The sequence below is a fragment of the Budorcas taxicolor genome, chromosome 8, assembly GCF_023091745.1.
Source record: "Budorcas taxicolor isolate Tak-1 chromosome 8, Takin1.1, whole genome shotgun sequence".
In the NCBI taxonomy this organism is placed as follows: Eukaryota; Metazoa; Chordata; class Mammalia; order Artiodactyla; family Bovidae; genus Budorcas; species Budorcas taxicolor.
The window spans coordinates 80,658,366-80,679,241 of record NC_068917.1 but is presented as its reverse complement, the minus strand read 5'-3'; the positions used below and the strand labels follow the sequence as shown (position 1 = coordinate 80,679,241).

Genomic DNA, 20,876 nt, shown 5'->3' with positions numbered 1-20,876 from the left:
CCTAGCCCAGACCAGGGCACCAGCTGAATCCAGGGACACAGAAAGGTCCTCAAAGCTGTGGGTGGGTCTGGTTTGCAATGCTTATCCCACATTGTCACTCTTGGAAAGAGACCTGGGAGCCCATGTATCTCCCATAGAAAGGTGACTCTCTGAGAATGTTTGGGAAAAACAGCATCCGCATTCCTTGGAAACTGTTAGAAATGCCAATTTTCAGGCCCACAGCAGATCTATTAAATCAGAAACTCTCGGAGTAACCCAGAAAGTCTGTGTTTTCATAAGCCCTCCAGGAGTTTCTGAGGCAACGTCAAGTTTGCAAACCACCACCATAAGACTAATGAAAACTCATTGTAGAACAGCCCCCTCTACCATCACCACCACTCAAGTCTTATTCATAACTGCAGAATGAGAGATCTTTCCTCCTTCAGAAGAAATGTCAAGGATCAAGAGGGCAAAGGGGGAGTCAGGAGGAGGTTTAGCCATTATATTTAAGGACTTAACCGCTGTTCCTCCTCATTCATTTCAGGTTTTAGCATCTTGTTCATGGGCACACACAAAGGGAAAGGAGAAAGCATCAAAATGGATCTGACCCACCCTGGTGCCTGCTATACACTGGATAACCTGCTGCTACTTCCAACATCACTTCCAAGTAAGCAGGCAACAATAACAGTAAACGTGACGAGCGATATAGATCAAGAAAACCCACCCAGCTGTCTCCCCAACACAATTAAGACAGCACTAACTGTGGTGCCACAGCTTTCCCCAGCTAGTGGCATTTACAAGAGACCATGCAGAATTCACCAATAACATGAGTCAATACATAGGTTTAAATATCGGAGCAAATGCTTTTTAATCTCTAAAACTCTTGCCTACTTATAGCCCCCGAAATGAATTTTCAATTTTCTAAAAGAGACCAATGGTCTATTGCGGGCAACACAGACCCTAATTTTTAATCGAGCACTAGGAACTTTTCCACTAAAATAAGAAGTGACTCATTCACAATGCTTCAGTGTACCTCCAATAGCTGTTCTTATTTTGCCTCCCAACACTTTAAATTTCAAAAGATGAGAATCTGAAAATGTAGCAGCAACACAGAAAGCATGCCACAGAAACTCTAGAAGTCAAATGTACAATAGAAAGGACCTTTTTTTTACACAAAATATGTGTGTCTGTCACTTGTCTGGCACTAGCCTGCCTTTCTGAAGTAAAAGCAAAACTCAGACATAATTAGTCACTTGAAAACTCAAGAAAGCAGTTCTATGTTTTCTGAGACAATTGTTCTCATTGAAAGTGGGTAGTGCTGAGTAATCAACATGATTTTTCTCTGTCTTGATTTGTAGTATCATAGCTTTGTTGCTGTTTTCTCAGCCTTCAATCCTAGTCATTGTAAATCTAGCTGCTTCCTTCTTTAGTGGTAATTAGCATTAGTCATAAGCCAAAATGATTCCACATAAGTAGTAAAATAAACACAACCCTTCTTACCTTTCATGCCAAACTTGGAGTGTCTTGCCAACTTCAGCAGAAATAGCATTACCAGTAGACAAAATCCCACTACAGATGCAATTACCACCACAGCATAGACCTAGAGAAAAGAAAAGAGGGCAGTCATGACCTTGTTCATTAGTTCCTTGTACCCTGAAGCTGCTGCTGCTGCTGAAGACAGTTAATATTTATTGAATAATTACTACTTGATTTTCTAAGAACTTTATGGATACCAATTCACTTATTCTTCAACAAACCTAGGAAGAAGTATATAGGTCCTATTATTATCCCTATTCTACAAGTGAGAAACTGTAAGTTAAAGCTAATAGAAATATTCATCCAATTGATATTATATAGATAAACTTATACTAATACATCATATATTATATAATATATAAATATATATTTTATCTATCTATTACCTATATACCTGCATACCTATCTAGAAAGAGAAGAGAGAGAATATAAAACATGGATGACAAAATCCTAATAATTTTTGAAGCTGCTGAAAGATACAGGGGAGTTCATTTCTTTATTCTCTCTACTACTGTACATGTTTGAGAGTTGTCCATAATAGATTTTTTTTTAAGTTGGCTATTGTTGCTCTTAGGAAGTCAGAATGCCTGGAGCAGTGAGCAGGTCTAGAAGGGAGCAGGAAAGAAGTGGAGAGTGAGCTCAGCCTGTGAAGGCTCATGGGGTTGTAGACTTGACATGTGACCTTTTCTGTATGTATGAGAAAGATCAATACAGGATTGGTTTTTTTTTTATTTAAAAGTGTAATTGCAAGTTGGGAATCACACAAGATAGTACATGCATATCTTTGTGAATCTTGTCACAGCTCTGAGCTGGAAATCACAAAGGCACAAGTGCATAATGCTAAGTACACGCTAATAATTTAGAAAAAAAGATGGACATAGGGCTGTCTTCCATTTTTGTTATTCACCTCAAAGTCCCACTTCCAAAATATGTCTGTTTTTATAAACCAGGAGTTGGCAAACTTTTCCTGTAAAGCCTCACATTGTAAATCTCTGTGGCAACTAGTCAATTCCACTGCTATAGTGTGAAAACAGACATAGACAATATGCAAGCAAATGGGCTTGTCTGTGTTCCAATAAAACTTTATTGACAACAGATGGATAGCTGTATCTGGATATAGTTTAGCTAGAACTTAATTAGCACCCTGTGGAAAGAAGTGCTTGATGGTTAAGGTGATTTTGAAGTGAAATGAAGTGAAAGTTGCTCAGTCGTGTTCAACTTTTTGCAACCCAATGGACCATATGGTCCATGGAACTCTCCAAGCAAGTATACTGGAGTGGATAGCTATTCCCTTCTCCAGAGGATCTTACCAACCTAGGGATCAAACCCACGTCTCCTGTATTGCAGCAGATTCTTTACCAGCTGAGCCACCAGGGAAGCCCAAGCATGCCGCTAAACATACTGAAGTGCCTGGGACTTCAGTATGACACTCCAAAAGAAAAATTATCCATTGATAATAATGCTAATAGCACTAAGGGCAGTGTAGTCTTGCTTGGTGCCAAAATAAATGCTACATTTTCAAAAAGTGGCTGATGCGTCTGCCTCATCTTGGAATGAGGATGAGGCTGACAGAACTCCTAGTCAATACCTGTAATGAAACAAGAAATAAGCTTTTATTGTTTTAAGCCACTGAAATTTTGGGATTTTTGTTACCACAGCATAGCTTATCCTGATTAATATGCCCATATAATATACTATATATGGTATTCATATACCTTAGTGAGAGGCAGTGTCAAGTGGAGATTAAGAGGACAGATTCTCCGAGTTCAGAATTTAGATTTACCACATATTAGTTGCATGGTTTACAAATCACTTAACCTCTCAGCACCTCATAATCTTCATATGTTAACTAGGGGATATAATAACTCTACCTTGCAGGTTGTTGTAAGTCATCAATCAGTTAATATAGGTATTGGGCTTGACACAGTACCTCATTTAATAAGTAATTAATTATGTTTGCCATAATGATGATAATGATGATGGTAATAAAACTGAGGTTTAGAAAAACATAAGAAAGCAGCCCCAGGTCATACCTCTCAAGCTTGGGACTGAAATAAAAGCCTGCTGCTGCTGCTGCTGCTGCTGCTAAGTCGCTTCAGTTGTGTCTGACTCTGTGCGACCCCATAGACGGCAGCCCACCAGGCTCCCCCGTCCCTGGGATTCTCCAGGCAAGAACACTGGAGTGGGTCGAAATATAAGCCTAGCAAATATAAAACCTGTGATTTGTGTGTGATTTATCCACTACATTGCATTTTCAAAGTGTGTGGCTGAGAGTGAAAGCAGAATAATAAAAACACACGGCTATAGCTTCCTAGGTGGTACTAGCGGTAAAGAATCAGGCTGCCAATGCAGAAAACAGAAGAGACGCATGTTCAATCCCTGAGTCAGGAAGATCCCCTGGAGAAGGAAATGGCAACTCATCCCAGTATTTTTGCCTGAAAAATTCCATGAACAGAGGAGCCTGGTGGACTATAGTCCAAGGGGTCACAAAGAGTAGGACATGACTGAGCACACACACACTGAAATCCCCCCAGCAGAACCTTCAGATGGAGTTAGATGAAGACAGCATTAGATAAGCCGCAAAACGCAGAAAAGAGCACATGCCAAACACTTGTCTAGGGTGGAACAAAGGTGTGATATTTCTCTTTCTCTGCTGCTTCAGTTGTTAGTGGCTCTCCCAGGCAACACTTCTACAGATGTTTGAGCACACACTTAATTCTGTCTCTGTGACCTATATACAAATAGAACTGTAGTGATTCCTAAAAGGCAAGTTAGGAATCAACTTGTTCTAACTCAAACTTATCTTATGGTTTTGTGTATTTCTTTTTCAATCTTTATTTCTAACTAACATTTTCATGGGAAAGAGATCATCAGCTATAAGCTTCTCTACCCTATTATTAAATTCCAAAATTATACAGATAAACAAGTTCAAGCACTATCTTATAGAAAGGAATCTGAGATGAAGAGGGAATTGGAGGACCCACCCTGAGTCCCAGGATCTCTCTGCAGAGCCACAGTACAGTCTTCCCCACTTCAGAAAGTACCTGATTGGCATTCAGGAAACCTTTGTCCTTATGTTCCCAGGATACCTCACCTTTACCAGCTGTGACAGCTCACAGATGCTTCACTTTTCTAAAACTGTTTCCTCATTTGTATGTGGGGATAATATACCTGCCCTGCATTCTTTATTTCATTATGGACTGTTTAAGTTAACTTAGAAAATGGAAAGGTGATTGACTCCAGAAAAGCAGTTAAGGATCTGCTACCAAATATTTAAACCTATTGAAGCAGTTCTAAATGTAAAGAATGTTTTAATAAACAAATACTCTTATGACAATGAGAAGAATCATTTCCTCAAATTATTTGATAAATGCAGAGTTTCATGTACTGTGTGTATGTGTGTTGAGGTGGGAGTGTCTTCACATGGGAGAAAAGGAGTAAGTTTATTGGCTAGTTGGTTGGTTGGTTTTATCTAAGGCTACCTCTCAGCATATAATAAGGAGCTGCTCTGCTCTGAAAATTCAGCAGCATTCATGAGGAGCATTTGTTGGTTGCAAGTGTCTTCCAAAGGCTTTGAAAATACCACTGAATTTTGTATCAGCTCCCTGACTCTGAAACTTTTCTTCTAATCTAATGATCTTTCTGGTGATCAGGGGCTATTGATAGATTAAATGTTTGATCCACACATAATTTTGAAATTTTCTTTAAATTTTACAAAACTTTGACCTGCACTCTCATGCAAATTCCTAGGGGTTACAGATGGAGTCAAAATATACAGACTTTCAACAAAGATTATATTCACTGATCTTGCTCTCCAGTACCCTACCACAGACAGTTCAAACACTGAGATATACCAATTAAGGGCTTAAATTTAGCATTTGGATTCAAGTTAGCATACAATTTTTAGTAATTGAGATACATACACATCAGTTGGTTTAATGCATGCTCCTTGGATTCCTTACATACGCAAACAACATTCTCAAACCAAGAAACATTAAGTGTTTTGGTATGAGAGTAAAAACTTAAATGACTACACAAGGAAGGAATTAGAAAACATTCTGTAGTTAATTTAACACAGCAGTTTTTCTTGCTGTTTCAATGAATATAGTCATCTGTGGAAACATGTGTGTGTCTCCAAATACTGGATGTGTATTTATAAGTTGCAGTTAAGTTGCATCCCTTTTTGAGCCCCCTGGTCCCACTGCCATGGCCTTGGTTTAAATATTCATCATATCTCTTTATTATTGAACCAAATACCTAAATCATCACCCCACTTCCAATCTTTCTCTTATTAAACCCATTCCATAGTGTTCATCATCGGTCTAATCACCTCTAGGTGACAGGTACTATTCCAAGGACTAGGAATACAGCTGGGAAAAACACTGACCAGGTCACCTATACTAAGAATCTTACTAAAGAATCAGGGAAAGGAAAAAGATATTAAACATGTAAACAAATAAATACTCAAGATAATTATCACAATAATAACTGCTCAGAAGAAAAAGAAATGGGGCATTGGATGCTGCTAGCCACTCTAGCTAAAGCTGTGTGGTGACCCTTGGGAAGTGCATGCCTCCTAGAGAAAAAAGCAAATGTGAAAACTATGAGACAAAAGTAATCCTGGAGCATGCAAGAGAGTATTTTAAAAAGATAACTGGTAAACAGTGAGAAGAGTGTGCAGATGAAGTCAGAGAGACAGACAAGGGCAAGACATGTAGGTCCCTATTAACCATCATGAGGAGTTGGGTTTCTAAAACAAAAGTTTCATCACAATGCATTGAGAAGACTGAGAATGACAATAAAAGAGTGATCCTATTTGTGCTTTAAAAAGGTCACTCAAGGGAGAGGGTTCAAGATGGTGGTATAAGAAGATCCTAAACTCATCTACTACCATAGACACAGCAAGTCTACAACTAAATATGAAACAATTCCCTCAGAAAAGGGTCTGAAAACTAGATGAACAGAGCCTCCACTTGTTCCATCACAAGTATAATCATGGGGATGGGGTGTAAAAAAGATAAAGCTTTGGCATGTATTCAAACTTAAGTGACTACCAACTTAAAACAGGATATTACTTACATACAGTGTTACATGTGAATGTCCCAGTAATCACAAGGAAAAAGCTTATAGTAAAAAGAGGAAAAAATGATACGAGAATCTAAAGATAACACTTAAGAAAACCACCAAATACAAGATAAGAGAGAAAGAGAATAAGAAAGGAACAGAAAAGAACTACAAAAATAGCCATAAAACAACTAACAAAATGATGACATTATATACAGGTCAATAATTTCTTTAAATGTAAATGGGCTAAATTCACCAATCAAAAGACATGGAGTGACTAAATGGATTAAAAAGCATGATCTGTCTGTATGTTGCCTACAAGATACTCACTTTAGAAGAAAGAACACACACAGGCTTAAAATGAAGAGATAGAAAAAGATATTTCATGAAAACGGAATAAAAAGAAAGCTGGAATAGCTATATTCATAACAGACAAAACAAACTTTAAAACAAACACTGTAACAAAAGACAAAGGGCATTAAATAATGATAAAAGGGTCAATCCAGCAAGAAGATATAACATTTACAAAGGTATATGCACCCAATACAGGAGCACCAAGATACACAGAGCAAATGTTCAACATTCAGAAAACAAAGATCATGGCATCTGGTGCCATCACAGATGGAGAAACAGTGGAAACAATGGCAGACTTTATTTTGGGGGGCTCCAAAATCACTGTAGATAGTGACTGCAGCCATGAAATAAAAGACACTTACTCTTTGAAAGGAAAGTTATGACAAACTTAGACAGCATATTAAAAAGCAGAGACATTACTTTACCAACAAAGGTCTATCTAGTCAAGGCTATGGTTTTTCCAGTGGTCATGTATGGATGTGAGAGTTGGACTATAAAGAAACCTGAGTGCCAAAGGATTGATGCTTTTGAACTGTGGTATTAGAGAAGACTCTTGAGAGTACCCTGGACTGCAAGGAGATGCAACCAGTCCATCCTAAGGGAAATCAGTCCTGAATGTTCATTGGAAGGACTGATGTTGAAGCTGAAACTCCAATACTTTGGCCACCTGATGTGAAGAGCTGACTCATTTGAAAAGACCCTGATGCTGGGAAAGACTGAAGGTGGGAGGGGAAGGGGACGACAGCAAATGAGATGGTTGGATGGCATCACTGACTCAATGGACGTGAGTTTGAGTAAACTCTAGGAGTTGATGATGGACAGGGAGGCCTAGCGTGCTGCAGCCCATGGGGTCACAAAGAGTCGGACACGACTGAGTGACTGAACTGAAAGGGAGAATTTGAAAGAGATACAATAATAGCAGGAGACTTAACACCTGATTTATATCAATGGATTGATTATCCAAAAACTTGTTAGACCAGATGACCTTCCAGATATACAGAGAACATTCCATCAAAAAGCAGTAGATAAACATTCTTCTCAAGGGCACATGGAAGGTTCTCCAAGACAGTTCACATGTTAGGTCAGTAAACAAGTCTCAGTAAATTTAAGAGGATTAAAATCATATCAAACATCTTCTCCAAAGACAGTTACACGAAACTAAAACTTAGTCACAAGAAAAAATTGGAAAAACTGGAGATTAAACAACATGTTACTGAACAACCAATAGGTCTTTGAAGAAATCAAAGAAGAAATAAAAATGCATAGAGATGAATGAAAATAGAAATTTAACATACCAAAGTCTTTGGAATGCAGCAAACGTCACAAGAGGGACATTCATAGAAATACAGGCCAATCTCAATAAACAAGAAAAGCCCTAAATAAGGAAGCTAACTTTCCACCCAAAGGAACTAGAAAAAGCATAACACATGAAGCCAAATATTAGTAAAAGAAATAATAAAGATCCAAGCATAAATAAACAAAGACTAAAAAATAGAAAAGATCAATAAAACAAAAAGATAGCTCTTTGAAAAGATAAAATCAATAAAATTTCAGCTAGACTAATAAAAAAGAGACTCAAATATATAAAATCAGAAGTGAAAGAGAAGAAATAGCAATGACATCATAAGAAAACAAAGGCTCATAAGAGGCTGTTACAAACAACTATTTGCCAAAAAATTGGGCAAATTGGAATAAAAAGATAAACTCCTAGAAACATAATTTTTCAAGACTGAATTATTAAGAAATAGATCTGAATAGACAAATTACTAGTGAGGAAATTAAAACAGTAATCAAAATTCTCCCAATAAGCAAAAGCCCAGGACCAGGTAGTTTTAATGGCAAATTCTACAAAAACATTCCAATATTTAAGAACTATCTTTCCCAAATTCTTCAGGGAAAAAAAAAAAAAAAAAAAAAAAACCTGAAGAAGAAGGAACCTGCCAAAAGCATTCTACAAAGCTAACATTTCCCTGGTACCAAAACCAGATGAGGACACCAGAAAGAAAATAACTGGCCAATATCTTGATGAACACAGATGCAAAATCCTCAATGAATATTAGCAAAATACATCTGATATGCATTAAAAGGATCATACACCAGTGAAATGTAATTTATTCCAGGGATTCAAGGATGGTTCAATATCTGCAAACCGATCAACATGATACATAACATTAACAAAATGAAGGATAAATAATCACACATGATCACCTCAATTTATAAAGAAAAAAGCACCTGACAAAATTTAACATCCACTTATGATAACAACTCAACAAAGAGGTCAGCAACAAGACAAAAATGCCCACTCTTGCCACTTTCATTCAACACAATGTTGGAAGTCCTAGCCATAGAAATTAGGCAATAAAAAGAAATGAAAGCACCCAAATCAGAAAGAAAAAAGTAAAACTGTCATGATTTGCAGATGACATGATACCATATTAAGAAAACCCTGAAGAGTCCACCAAAAAATTATTATAACCAGTAAATTAATTCAGTGAAGTCACAGGATACAAAATCAATGTACAGATCTGTATGGCATTTCTATATACTAATAATGATCTATCAGAAAAGGAAACTAATAAAACAATCCCATTTGCAATTATACCAAAAGAATAAAATACCTAGGAATAAATTTAACCAAAAGTGAAAAGACCAGAACACAGAAAACTAAGACGATGATGAGAAATTGAAACAAAAACAAAAACACACAAATAAGTGGAAAGATATTCCATATTCATGAACTGGAAGAATTAATCTTGTTAAAATGTCCATAGTACCCAAAGCAGTCTATAGATTCAGTGTAAACTCTATCAAAATTCCAATGGCATATTTCATAGATCTAGAATAAATAATCCAAAAATTTGTATGGTACCAGTAAAGAACCTGAATAGCCAAAACTATCATGAGATAGAAGAACAAAGTTGGAGGTATCTCACTCCCTGATTTCACACTGTACTACAAAACTACAGTAATCAAAAGTTTGGCATGGATATAAAAATAGACACACAGATCAAGAGACAGAAGTGAGAACTGAGAAATAAACCCATATATATACAGACAATTAATTTATAACAGAGGAGCAAAGAACATACAGTGGAGAAAGAACAGTCTCTTCAGCACAATAAGTGGTGCTGGGAAAACTGGACAACCATATGCAAAAGAATGAAACTAGAAAACTATCTGATGCCACCTGCAAAAATTAACTCAGAATGGATTAAAAATTTGAATGTAAGACCTGAAACCATACAATTCTTAAATGGAAACATAGGCAATAATCTCACTGATATTAGTTTTAAAAATGTTTTTGTAGATCTGAATCCAAAGGCAAGTGAAACAAAGGCAAAAATAAATAAATAAGACTGCATCAAACTAAAAAGCTCCCTTACAGGGTAGGAAACTGTCATCAAAATAAAAATTCAACCTATGAGTGAAAGAAAATATTTACAAATCATATATCTGATAAGGGGTTAATATCCAAAATATAGAAAGAACTCATACAACTCAACAATAGAAAACCAAACCACCAGATTAAAAAATGTATGGAAAATTTGAATAAACATTTTTTCCCAAAGGCATACAGATGGCCAACAAGCACATGAAAATATGTTCAATATCACTAATTATTAGGGAAATGAAAGTCAAAACCATGTAAGATATCACCTCACACCTGTTAGAATGGCTATTATTGAAAAGCAAGAAATAACAAATGTTGGCAAGGATATTGAGAAAAGAGAATCTTCAAACACTGGTGGTGAGGATGCAAACTGGTACAGCCACCATGTAAAATAGTATGGAGACTCCTCAAATAATTAAGAATAGAAGTACCATACGACCCAGTTATTCTACTTCTGGGTATTTATACCAGAACATGAAAACACTAATTCAAAAGGATATATGCATCCATATGTTCAATGGACCATTTCTAGGGAAGAATTTTAGGCACAGAAAAGGTGTGCCTTCTATTTATTATCTCCCAGTAATGGACAGGTATCTGGGATTCAGTGTCAGGTTGCCTATTTCAGAACAAGGGGAGTCTGGTCACTGTAATCCTCTCTCCTTTCCAACCCAGCTTTGGGAACTCAAAGAACACCTAGTCCACCCTCTGTCCCTGGCCTCCCCTCCTCATGAATCCTGCTCATACATTGCATTCCATGCTCAGTGGTTCATGGCTATCCACTGGGGAGCAACATCCATGGCATTCCTGTGAATGATCCCATTATCTACCTGGTAACGTTCTGTTCCCACCACCCCCATGCCACAGCACACTGGGTTTAGGGCAGCCAAGAGTGGACAAGAGACTTGTATGATACTGTATGATATCACTTATGTGCAATTCTAAAACAATACAAGTGAATACACATGCAAAATAGAATCAAACTCAAGATTTAGGGGCTTCACTGGTGGCTCACTGATAAATAACCTGACTGCTGATTCAGGAAATGTGGGTTCAATCCCTGGGTCAGGATGATCCCCTAGAGGAGGAAATGGCAACCCACTCCAATATTCTTGCCTGGAGAATTCCATGGACAGGGGAGCCTGGCAGGCTATAGTCCATGGGGTTGCAAAGAGTCAAACATGACTTAGTAACTACACACATGTTCAATGCATCATTATTTACAATAGACAAGATGTGTTGACAACCCAAGTGTCCATCAACAGATGAATGGATAAGAAGATGTGATATGTATAAATGTATACCTATATATATTGGAATATTACTCAACGGAATAATACTCAATGGACTTGAGTTTTATTCAATGGAATATTACTCAGCCACTAAAAACAATGAAATCTTCCCATTTGTGAGAATATGGATGGACCTTGAAGGTACAACAGTAACGGAAATAAGTCGGACAAAAGACAAATACCTTATGATTTCACCCATCTGTAGAATCTAAAAAAAAAAAACCACAAAACAAACAAACAAACAAAATAGAAACCAACTCATAGATACAGAGATCAGATTAGTGGTTACCAAGAGAAAGGGAGTCGGGGTGAGCAAAATGAGTGAAGAGGGTCAACTGTATGGTGACAGATGGTAACTAGGCAGGTGGGACTATCACTCTTTAGTGCACATAGATGTGAAATTACAATATAGTACAGCTGAAACTTATAAAATAAAAAAACTAAAAAAAAAAAAAAAGTCACTCAGGCTGATGTATGAAAAAAGGCTGGAAGATCACAAGAGTGGGAGAGGGAGACAGGGTGGGAAGCTGGGCAGTCATCCAGGAACAAGCAATTGTGGCAAACTTTCTCTGCAAAGTGCCAAATGATAAATATTTCCAGCACTGCAGGCCATACAGACTTTGCTGCAACTACTCCATATGCCCTTGAGTGCAAAATTAGCCACAACAATATGTAAATAGGCATAATTCTATTCTAATAAAACTTTATTTATGGACATTGACATGTGAATTTCATAAAGAGCTCATGTGTCACAAAATGTCATCCTTTTTTTTTTTCAAACCACTTAAGATGTTAAAACTATTCTTAGCCTACAGACTACATAAGCTGAACTTGGCCCAAGGGCCATAGTTTGTGGATGGACAGGTTTGAAGTTTACAAGGAGGCAGAACTCACATGATATTTGACTGGGTGCACATGACAAGGAGGGAAAAGAAAAGAATGGAGGAGTCTGCTGGGTTTTGACCTGAGCTGCTGCCGCAGAGTCCTGGGGAGATGAACTAACACCCCTTTTGATGTTCTTCACTGCGCCATAAATCTAACCACCCGGCACTGAGGTTCAAGACCTCATGGCCAACTTCCCCAGCCTTGCCTCTGACCACCATCCTTCACACACCCTGCCTTCCAATCAAGAATGTTTCCAGTTTGCTGGCTCTTGTTCACACACCTACAAGGCCCTTCCTCTTCTTTCCTCTGTGTCCAAATTCCATGCATCCATCACAGGCTGTAAAACCTGTCCCACAGACTCCTCCAGCTCTCCTAAGAGGAAGGACCAGGGTGCTGCCCCTCTACATCTACCACTCCCATTGCCTTGCTCAGCCTCTATTTGCATTTTAGGTGCTAGTATTCACATCTCAGGTCTCTGACCTAAGTATAAGAACCAAAGGGATAGATCTGTATTTCATTCATATTTTTATATCCTCCCATAGCCAGCCCCTTTCAGAACTTACTGGATTTCTTACGCTCTGTAGGCACTGAAATTTTTATTAAGATATTTAAGGAGACAAGTGTGAAGGTGTGGAAACAAGAATAATTATACATATCCCTGAATGAGACGCTGGGCTGGATGAATAACAAGCTGGAATCAAGATTGCTGGAAGAAATATCAATAACCTTAGGTATGCAGATGATACCACCTTAATGGCAGAAAGTGAAGAACTAAAGAGCCTCTTGATGAAGCTGAAAATGGAGAGTAAAAAAGCTGGCTTAAAATGTAACATTCAGAAAACTAAGATTATGGCATCCAGTCCCATCACTTCATGGCAAGCAGATGGGGAGAAAATTGGAAACAGTAAAAGATTTTATTATCTTGGGCTCCAAAACCACTGCAGATGGTGACTGTAACCATGAAATTAAAACATGCTTTCTTCTTAAAAGAAAAGCTATGACAAACCTAGACAGCATATTAAAAAGCAGAGACATCACTTTGCTGACAAAGGTCCATACAGTCAAAGCTGTGGTTTTTCCAGTAGTCATGTATGGATGTGAGAGTGGGACCATAAAGAAGGCTGAGTGCTGAAGAAGTGATGCTTTTAAACTGTGGTGCTCGAGAAGACTCTTGAGAGTCCCTTGGATGGCAAGGTGATCAAACTAGTCAATCCTAAAGGAAATCAACCCTGAATATTCACTGGAAGTACAGATGCTGGAGCTGAAGCTCCAATACTTTGGCCACCTGATGTAAAGAGCCAACTCATTGAAAAAGACCCTAATTCTGGGAAAGGTTGAGGGCATGAGGAGTAGGGAGTGACAGAGAATGAGATGGTTGGATGGCATCATTGACTCAACGGACATAAGTCTGAGCAGACTCCACGAGATAGTGAAGGACAGTGAAGTCTGGCATGCTGCAGTCCACGGGCTCACGGAGTCAGACACGACCGAGCAACTGAAGAACAAAACTGAATGAGAAACCTGGTTTCTTGATAAAGTAGTAATACTCTTTTAAAGGACAATATTTTTTTTTAGAAACTTTAAGTTTTTGAAAGTTACCATACAATTTTTTATTCTCACTAACAATATCTAGGGGCTTTCCAGGTGGCGTTAGTGGTAAAGAACCTATCTGCAGCAGACCCAAGAGTTGCAGGTTCCATCCCTGAGCCAGGAAGATCTTCTGGAGGAGGGCATAGCAGCCCACTCCAGTATTCTTGCTTGGAGAATTCCATAGACAGAGGAGCCTGGCAGTCCATGCAGTCGTCGAGTCGGATATGACTGAGCAACTTAACAAGCACACACGCATGCCCGGAGTAATATCTAAGGCTTTCTATTTTTCCACAACCTTGCCAACATTTGTTTGTATCTGTCTTTTGTTTTGTTTTTGGCTTCCAAGTGACATGTGGTATCTTAGTTCTCAGACCAGGGATGGAACTCATGTCCCCTGTAGGGTGCAGGATCTTACCCACTGGACTGCCAAGGAAGTCCCTAAAGGACAGATATTTGAAACAGGAATCATCAGCAATAAGTCAGAGGCTATGCAGCACCTTTATGTGTGTGTTAGTTGCTCAGTCGTGTCTGACTCTTTGTGACCCCATGGAATTCTCCAGGCAAAAATACTGGAATGGTTTGCCATTCCCTTCTCCAGAGGTCTTTCCCAACTCAGGGACTGAACCTGGGTCTCCTGCATTGCAGGCAGATTCTTTACCACCTGAGCTACCAGGGAAGACCACAGTACGTTGATAACTTCTCTTAAGTCTTTCTATTAGTTCTTCCACCCTTCAACACCATATTTACATCTGAATGAAAGTATTTTGTTCAAAGACTGGCATTGAAGGTCCCTCAGGCATTCAAGCAATCAAAATGCTCAGAACAAATTTAGCAAACAAGTAAGCATCTCACTCACCGAGAGGTGTTCCCGACCTGTATCAACAACACCTGTGGGAAGGGTTCCATTACTTTTGTTCGTGGTGTCCCCAATGTCATTTGCCGCGGTTCCGTAATCTTAAATTGGAGAAAGGGGGAAAAGAAGGAAGCATGAAGTTGAAGTTGTCTTTAGGCTGCAATCAAACATGAGCCAAAGTAGAATCCAGATCAAAGCAAGACAAATCACAAGCTTCCAAACCACTGACAGTGTGGCTGGGGAGAAACATGACACCTCCCCACCTTGGTTTAAATTCACTGTAAGACTGTGTGATGTCAAAACTGTATTCAACTCAGATCTTTACATCATTGCTTTGTTGGTCAAATTCCAAACCAGGTTGAGGATTTTTTCTCTGCATATGAAGGTTTTTATTATATAATATTGTATATGATATCAATATATTCCTTTTTTGATAAAGTAATGAAAATACAAAAAAAATCGACCATACAACAGTCATAGATTTATAGGCCTAGAAGAGTCTTTGGAAATCAAGTCTAACCACCAGTTTTACAGCCAAAGAATGAAAGCTCAGAAATATTACTAGTAATTACTAGTCTTAAGGTCAACTGGCAAGAAGGCAACAGAGTCCGGAAATCAGACTTGAAATCAGCAGCACTGATTTCTGGACATCTTACTTTTTAAAAGAGTTCTGAATTGCCAATATTTCAGTTGCAGAATTAATGTATAGGGACTTCACCAACACAACACTTAGAATTTTGAGGATATGTTCTCATAGTTCTCAAATGTAGCTGCTCCTCTGGATCAATTTAGCCTACATGGGTCAGGATAGAAATAAGTGATTTTTCTGTAGGGAACATCTTTATTAATAATATTATATATAAAAGTCATAAAAAGTTTTAGTAAACTTATTGAAGACAATGTTGTTTATAAACGGTGTGTATTTTTATTCTAAATAGATATGGTGCCTTCAATTTCCATCCTGAGCAACCAACCTCATCAAGCCAGTCCCAGCTAATCTTCCCTTGGTAGAAATATCATGCTGGCCTCAAGGCAACCAATTTAAATTATATTCTTATTAGCAGAGTATTCCTTTGAATGTGAATGAAAATTAACAAAAACAGCATTTATTTTCTATCTGTGGCTGTTTCATTCTTAACCGTAAAACTATATTCTTACCATTTTCATTTTGAAAATATTAGAACTTATTAATATTTCAAACACTAGGAGATATCATTTATTTGCTTATTTTCCCTCTTCATATTATATCCAGCTACTCATGCAAAATTAAATCATTAAAGTATCTACAGTTTAATATAACAACATTTTAGGCCAAATATTCAATGTGTGATCTGAGTCCAATGGAAAGATGACATTTTTAGAGACTTAAAATTATTGGAAAGGAGTTCAAAACATAATTTTAAAATGGAAAAATCACAATACAATTTCTCTGTGATACAATCTGATGTACTCTTTCTTTAAGCCATATCAAAACAAATAAATATAAAAATACACAAATCACATCCACAAAATCACCCAAACCACAACAGCCTGGAGGGAATATGGCTTAACATGCATAAAGCAAGAAAAGACAATTTAATTCCCTAGATAAAATTAGCTCAAGTTAAATATACACACATAAACACAGAGAGAATCATTTTATATTTAAAAATGCAAATTATTTTTACATTAAAAATATAAATATACACATTTGTCAAGGTGTGCATCAGAATTAAAGAATATATATTTTATAGAATAAATATATAAATGCAACATTTTGATCAATGTAACTTTTGATCAATTTTAAATTTCAAGCCAAGTCTTGAAATTGAGCCTGCCATTTCCGCAAAAGAAGCCTCCTGATCATGAAAGTGGTTTCAAAACTATTAACAATGGGTTCTCATACCTAGTAAAATGACCCTGGAATTCAATTAAAATAGCAAAGGAAAGATGAGATATTTGGTAAGCTGATGCTGGGAGGGATTGGGGAAAGGAGGAGAAGGGGACGACAGAGGATGAGATGGCTGGATGGCATCACCGACTCGATGGACGTGAGTCTGAGTGAACTCCGGGAGTTGGTGATGGACAGGGAGGCCTGGCGTGCTGCGATTCATGGGGTCGCAAACAGTCGGACACGACTGAGCGACTGAACTACTGAATACAGTGGACAGTTTGGTTCCCTTCTTCCACATTCCAAAAGTAAAAGAGTTAGTTCCTCAGTTGTGTCTGACTCTTTACAACCCCATGGACTGAAGCCCTCCAGGCTCCCTGTCCATGGAATTCTCCAGGCAAGAATACTGGAGTGGGTATCCATTCCCTTCTCCAGGAGATCCTCCCAACCCAGGGATTGAACCCGGGTCTCCTACCTTGCAGGCAGATTCTTTACCATTTTAGAGAGACCCATTTTATTCAAGGGAATTTATTCCTCTAGGAAAGTTGATCTAAACTCCAGGGGTGGATCTATTTAACCAAGGGTTAATCCAGCCTCAATACTGGAGGCAAAATTGAACCATGACCCAACCGAGTCCTGAGTCAGAAACAGGGAAGGTTTGATGGAGGTCTCTGGGAAAGTTCTCCTTCTTCTGGAACAATTTCAGAAGTTCCTCCCTTTCTCCCATCAATGTGAATGACTCATTTTAAGACCATAAGAGAAACCAGCGTTCAGTGAAGCCAGCACAATGGGCAGGAGGGTGCAGAGATGGGGGGAAAAAAACCTGGATCCCTGATGATATGGTTGAGTTGCTGGTTTCACCAACTTCAAAACGTGCCTTGCCTTTGAGGTTCCTGTCTCTGAGCCAGGCTTTTTCATTATATAAGAAACATAATTTTGAATTGGGTTTACCGTCATAGCCAGAAATTGATACACCTCCCTTTTCTTGGTAGTCAAGGCTTTTAAACAGGTAATTAGTTCCCAATTATGGAAACAAAATGTCTGTTACAGCGGAATGGATTTACTACTTCCAAGAACAAGCATGAGAGAGAAAACACTATTTACAGGCATTGTAAATATCAAGGGAAAACAGCCATCAATACCGAATGATTTTTGAAGTATTATTTTGGCCTAAGTCATGCTTGAAGTGTATATTTAATTGAGCTTAAAGTTCTTCTTCAGTTGATTTATTACATTTTAGACAAATATATTTTGAAAAAATACAAAATACAGACCACATGATAGCTACCTTCATAAATTACATCAGGATAATTTGGATTTGCACCTAAAAAGCAAAACAAAACAAAGATATCTTGTTAAGTATGCATTCAAAGTTTAAAAATTACTAACTAAGCCCACTAAAATTGGCTAAATACATATTGAAGGTTTTAAATTGAATGGATTGTTCTATAGGTAAATAAAATCTGAAATTCTAGGTTTGCTTCATGTTAACCTTGTTGCTCTTCTCAAGCCCACAACTCCCGTCTCTATTCCAGAAAGGAAAAGAAAGGGGCAAACAGAAATTAAAAATCACTTTAATGAGAAAAAATTCAAGCATCAATGAACTATGGCCACTTTTTTTTTTGCTGTTTCTATTAAACATTTGAGCAATTTAATTACAATTTTGGTATTTTCATTCCAGAAGAAGATCACTTCTGATCCACTTTGATTATTCTCTGATGACTCAGGGTTTACTTTCATACATTGTTTTGGAAGGTCCATTTGTATTCACAAACACATTATTAACCAGCCTGGATGATAACGCCTGAAGTACAATTTTTCTCTCCACTTTGTCTTGAGGGACATTTCCAAGACAGAATAACCCTTTTATTACCCTAATATAACACAGAAAAATAAATGAACTTTCTCTACTGAGGTTACAAAAAATGTTATGTCAAGAAAGAAATTCAAGAGTATACCTTTTTTTTTTTGGATATGTCTTTAGTCACCAAAATGGTCAGAATATTCTGTTTTAAAATATTTCTAAGAAAATTTAAAAAAAAATTTTTTTTAATCTTTTTAAAATCACTGTTAACAAGAACAGGTGACAAAAAATTTTCTGCTACTTATTCTTCAATCAAAACTATTGAAACTACAGTATCTATATGAAAGCCTGCTTGGAATTAAAATCAAAATTTGATGTAACATTTAAGCAATTACGAAATGAATTTCCAAAGTCACTTTCTATGCTTTTAGTCTTTCCTCACTGTGTGAAATACAAAATTTGTAAACTATAAAATTTACTTGATTCTCATTTCATTTCTGGACTCTTAACAGAAATATACTTAATATCAGTGAAACTTGAGCCTATTTTCTGTTTTTGTAGCTCTTAGTAAATAAGCAAGATTAATTTAAATGAAGAACCAAATAAAAGTGGTCTTAATATTCAAGCCAGAATTTCAATACAGTTCATCTAGAAGATACCTATTTTAGCAGGGGAAAAAATAAGTCAATCATTGTCCATTTTGATTCAGGGATATTGCATACTGCTGTGCAGTCTGTGCTTTGTACAACTCTAGGGGGCACCATTAAGACTGTCACCAATGTTAATGGAATCACCTGAAATTGTGCAGTGCACAACCTGTACAGCCACTCCTGATGACCCTACATCAATTCATGCAAAGTCATCATTTCAGTCATTTTCAATTATATTTTGAGTTTTATAATCCCAAACATCATTTCAAAATAGCTTTGAGTTACAGAATATCAATAGACATTGTCAGAATTATTTGTAGCTGATACAACATTCCTGAGAAGGCTCTTGAAAGTGACTCTGCAAGTTGAAGGGGAATTCAGTGAATAAAGCAAGGGAATATCTCAATGGAAGCTCTAGGAATGTCATTAACAGGACACCCGCCCATCCTCTGAAGTCTTTTCTCTTTGCAACGTCCTTGGACCTACCTAGTGACGTGCCCCCAAAGTTAGGATTTTCCACCACTGCTGAAGAAAAGGTTCTATAATCCCAAGAAAGAAAGTCATTCTTTGCACTGCTCAGTAATCTGTTACTTTTTTTTTCTTTTGTTTTTAATTTATTTTAATTGGAGGCTAATTACTTGACAATATTGTAGTGGTTTTTGCCATACATTGACATGAATCAGCCATGGGTGTACATGTGTTCCCCATCCTGAACCCCCCTCCCACCTCCCTCCCCATCCCATCCCTCAGAAGATCCCATTCTGATCTGGTCCCACTGGTCTCTCAACATACAATCTGAATCTGCAAGGCATCTGCCCATTAGAGTCTGCTCCTCACTTCTAGACCTCACTCTAGGTCTCCAAGGCCCAGAATTTTCTCACCATGGCCCTGCACAAACTTCCTAGGACTGGTAAGCCCCTCCCCTACAACTGTCACCTCCAGGCAGCCACGCCACCAGGATGAGCACCCTCTGACATAAGACCCAAGTGAGTGTGAGCCAGGACAGGCGGGCTGAGGTGGCCACATGCACACCCATCCCCTTCATACAGCTCTCACCATATCACCGGAAGCCCAGGGCAGGGGCCATGACTGGGGACCAGCTCTACTGAAACCGCTCTGCTTCTGCTTGGAACGCCAAGAGTCTGAGAATTCGACCTGCAAACCCAGGCTTCCAGGTCATTATAAATATATATTTGCCAAGGTAACAGAATGTACTAAGTCACTTCAGTCATGTCCGACTCTGCGACCCCATGGACTGTAGCCCTCTAGGTTCCTCCATCCATGGGATTCTCCAGGCAAGAACACTGGAGTGGGTTGCCATGTCCTCTCCGGGGGATCTTCCCAACCCAGAGATCGAACCCACATCTAGTATGTTGCAGGAGGATTCTTAACCACTAGTGCCACCTGGGAAGCCCAAGGTAGGAGAATAGAACTTTTTTTTTTTTTTTTTAACAAGTCATTAACTTCATTTATATTTCTTAAGTATTTGGATTGAAGCATGTGGACCCTCACTCATACTAAATTAAACAACCATCTAAGATGGCCTGAGGCCAGGGAGTTTAAGTTTTAAAACCGGGACAGTTTTGAGCAAATCTGTGCAGTTTGTCC

General features: G+C 38.0%; 1 protein-coding gene across 1 annotated transcript in view; it reads right to left on the bottom strand.

Moving 5' to 3' along the window:
• NTRK2 (neurotrophic receptor tyrosine kinase 2) overlaps window positions 1-20,876 on the bottom strand; it is a 393,599-nt gene that overhangs the window by 290,988 nt on the left and 81,735 nt on the right. The window contains exons 9-11 of the mRNA XM_052644926.1: window positions 18,103-18,138; window positions 14,948-15,045; window positions 1,480-1,579 (exon numbers count right to left, since the gene is read on the bottom strand). Of these exons, the coding sequence (XP_052500886.1) occupies window positions 1,480-1,579; window positions 14,948-15,045; window positions 18,103-18,138 (234 nt within the window). The remainder of the gene's footprint in view (window positions 1-1,479; window positions 1,580-14,947; window positions 15,046-18,102; window positions 18,139-20,876) is intronic.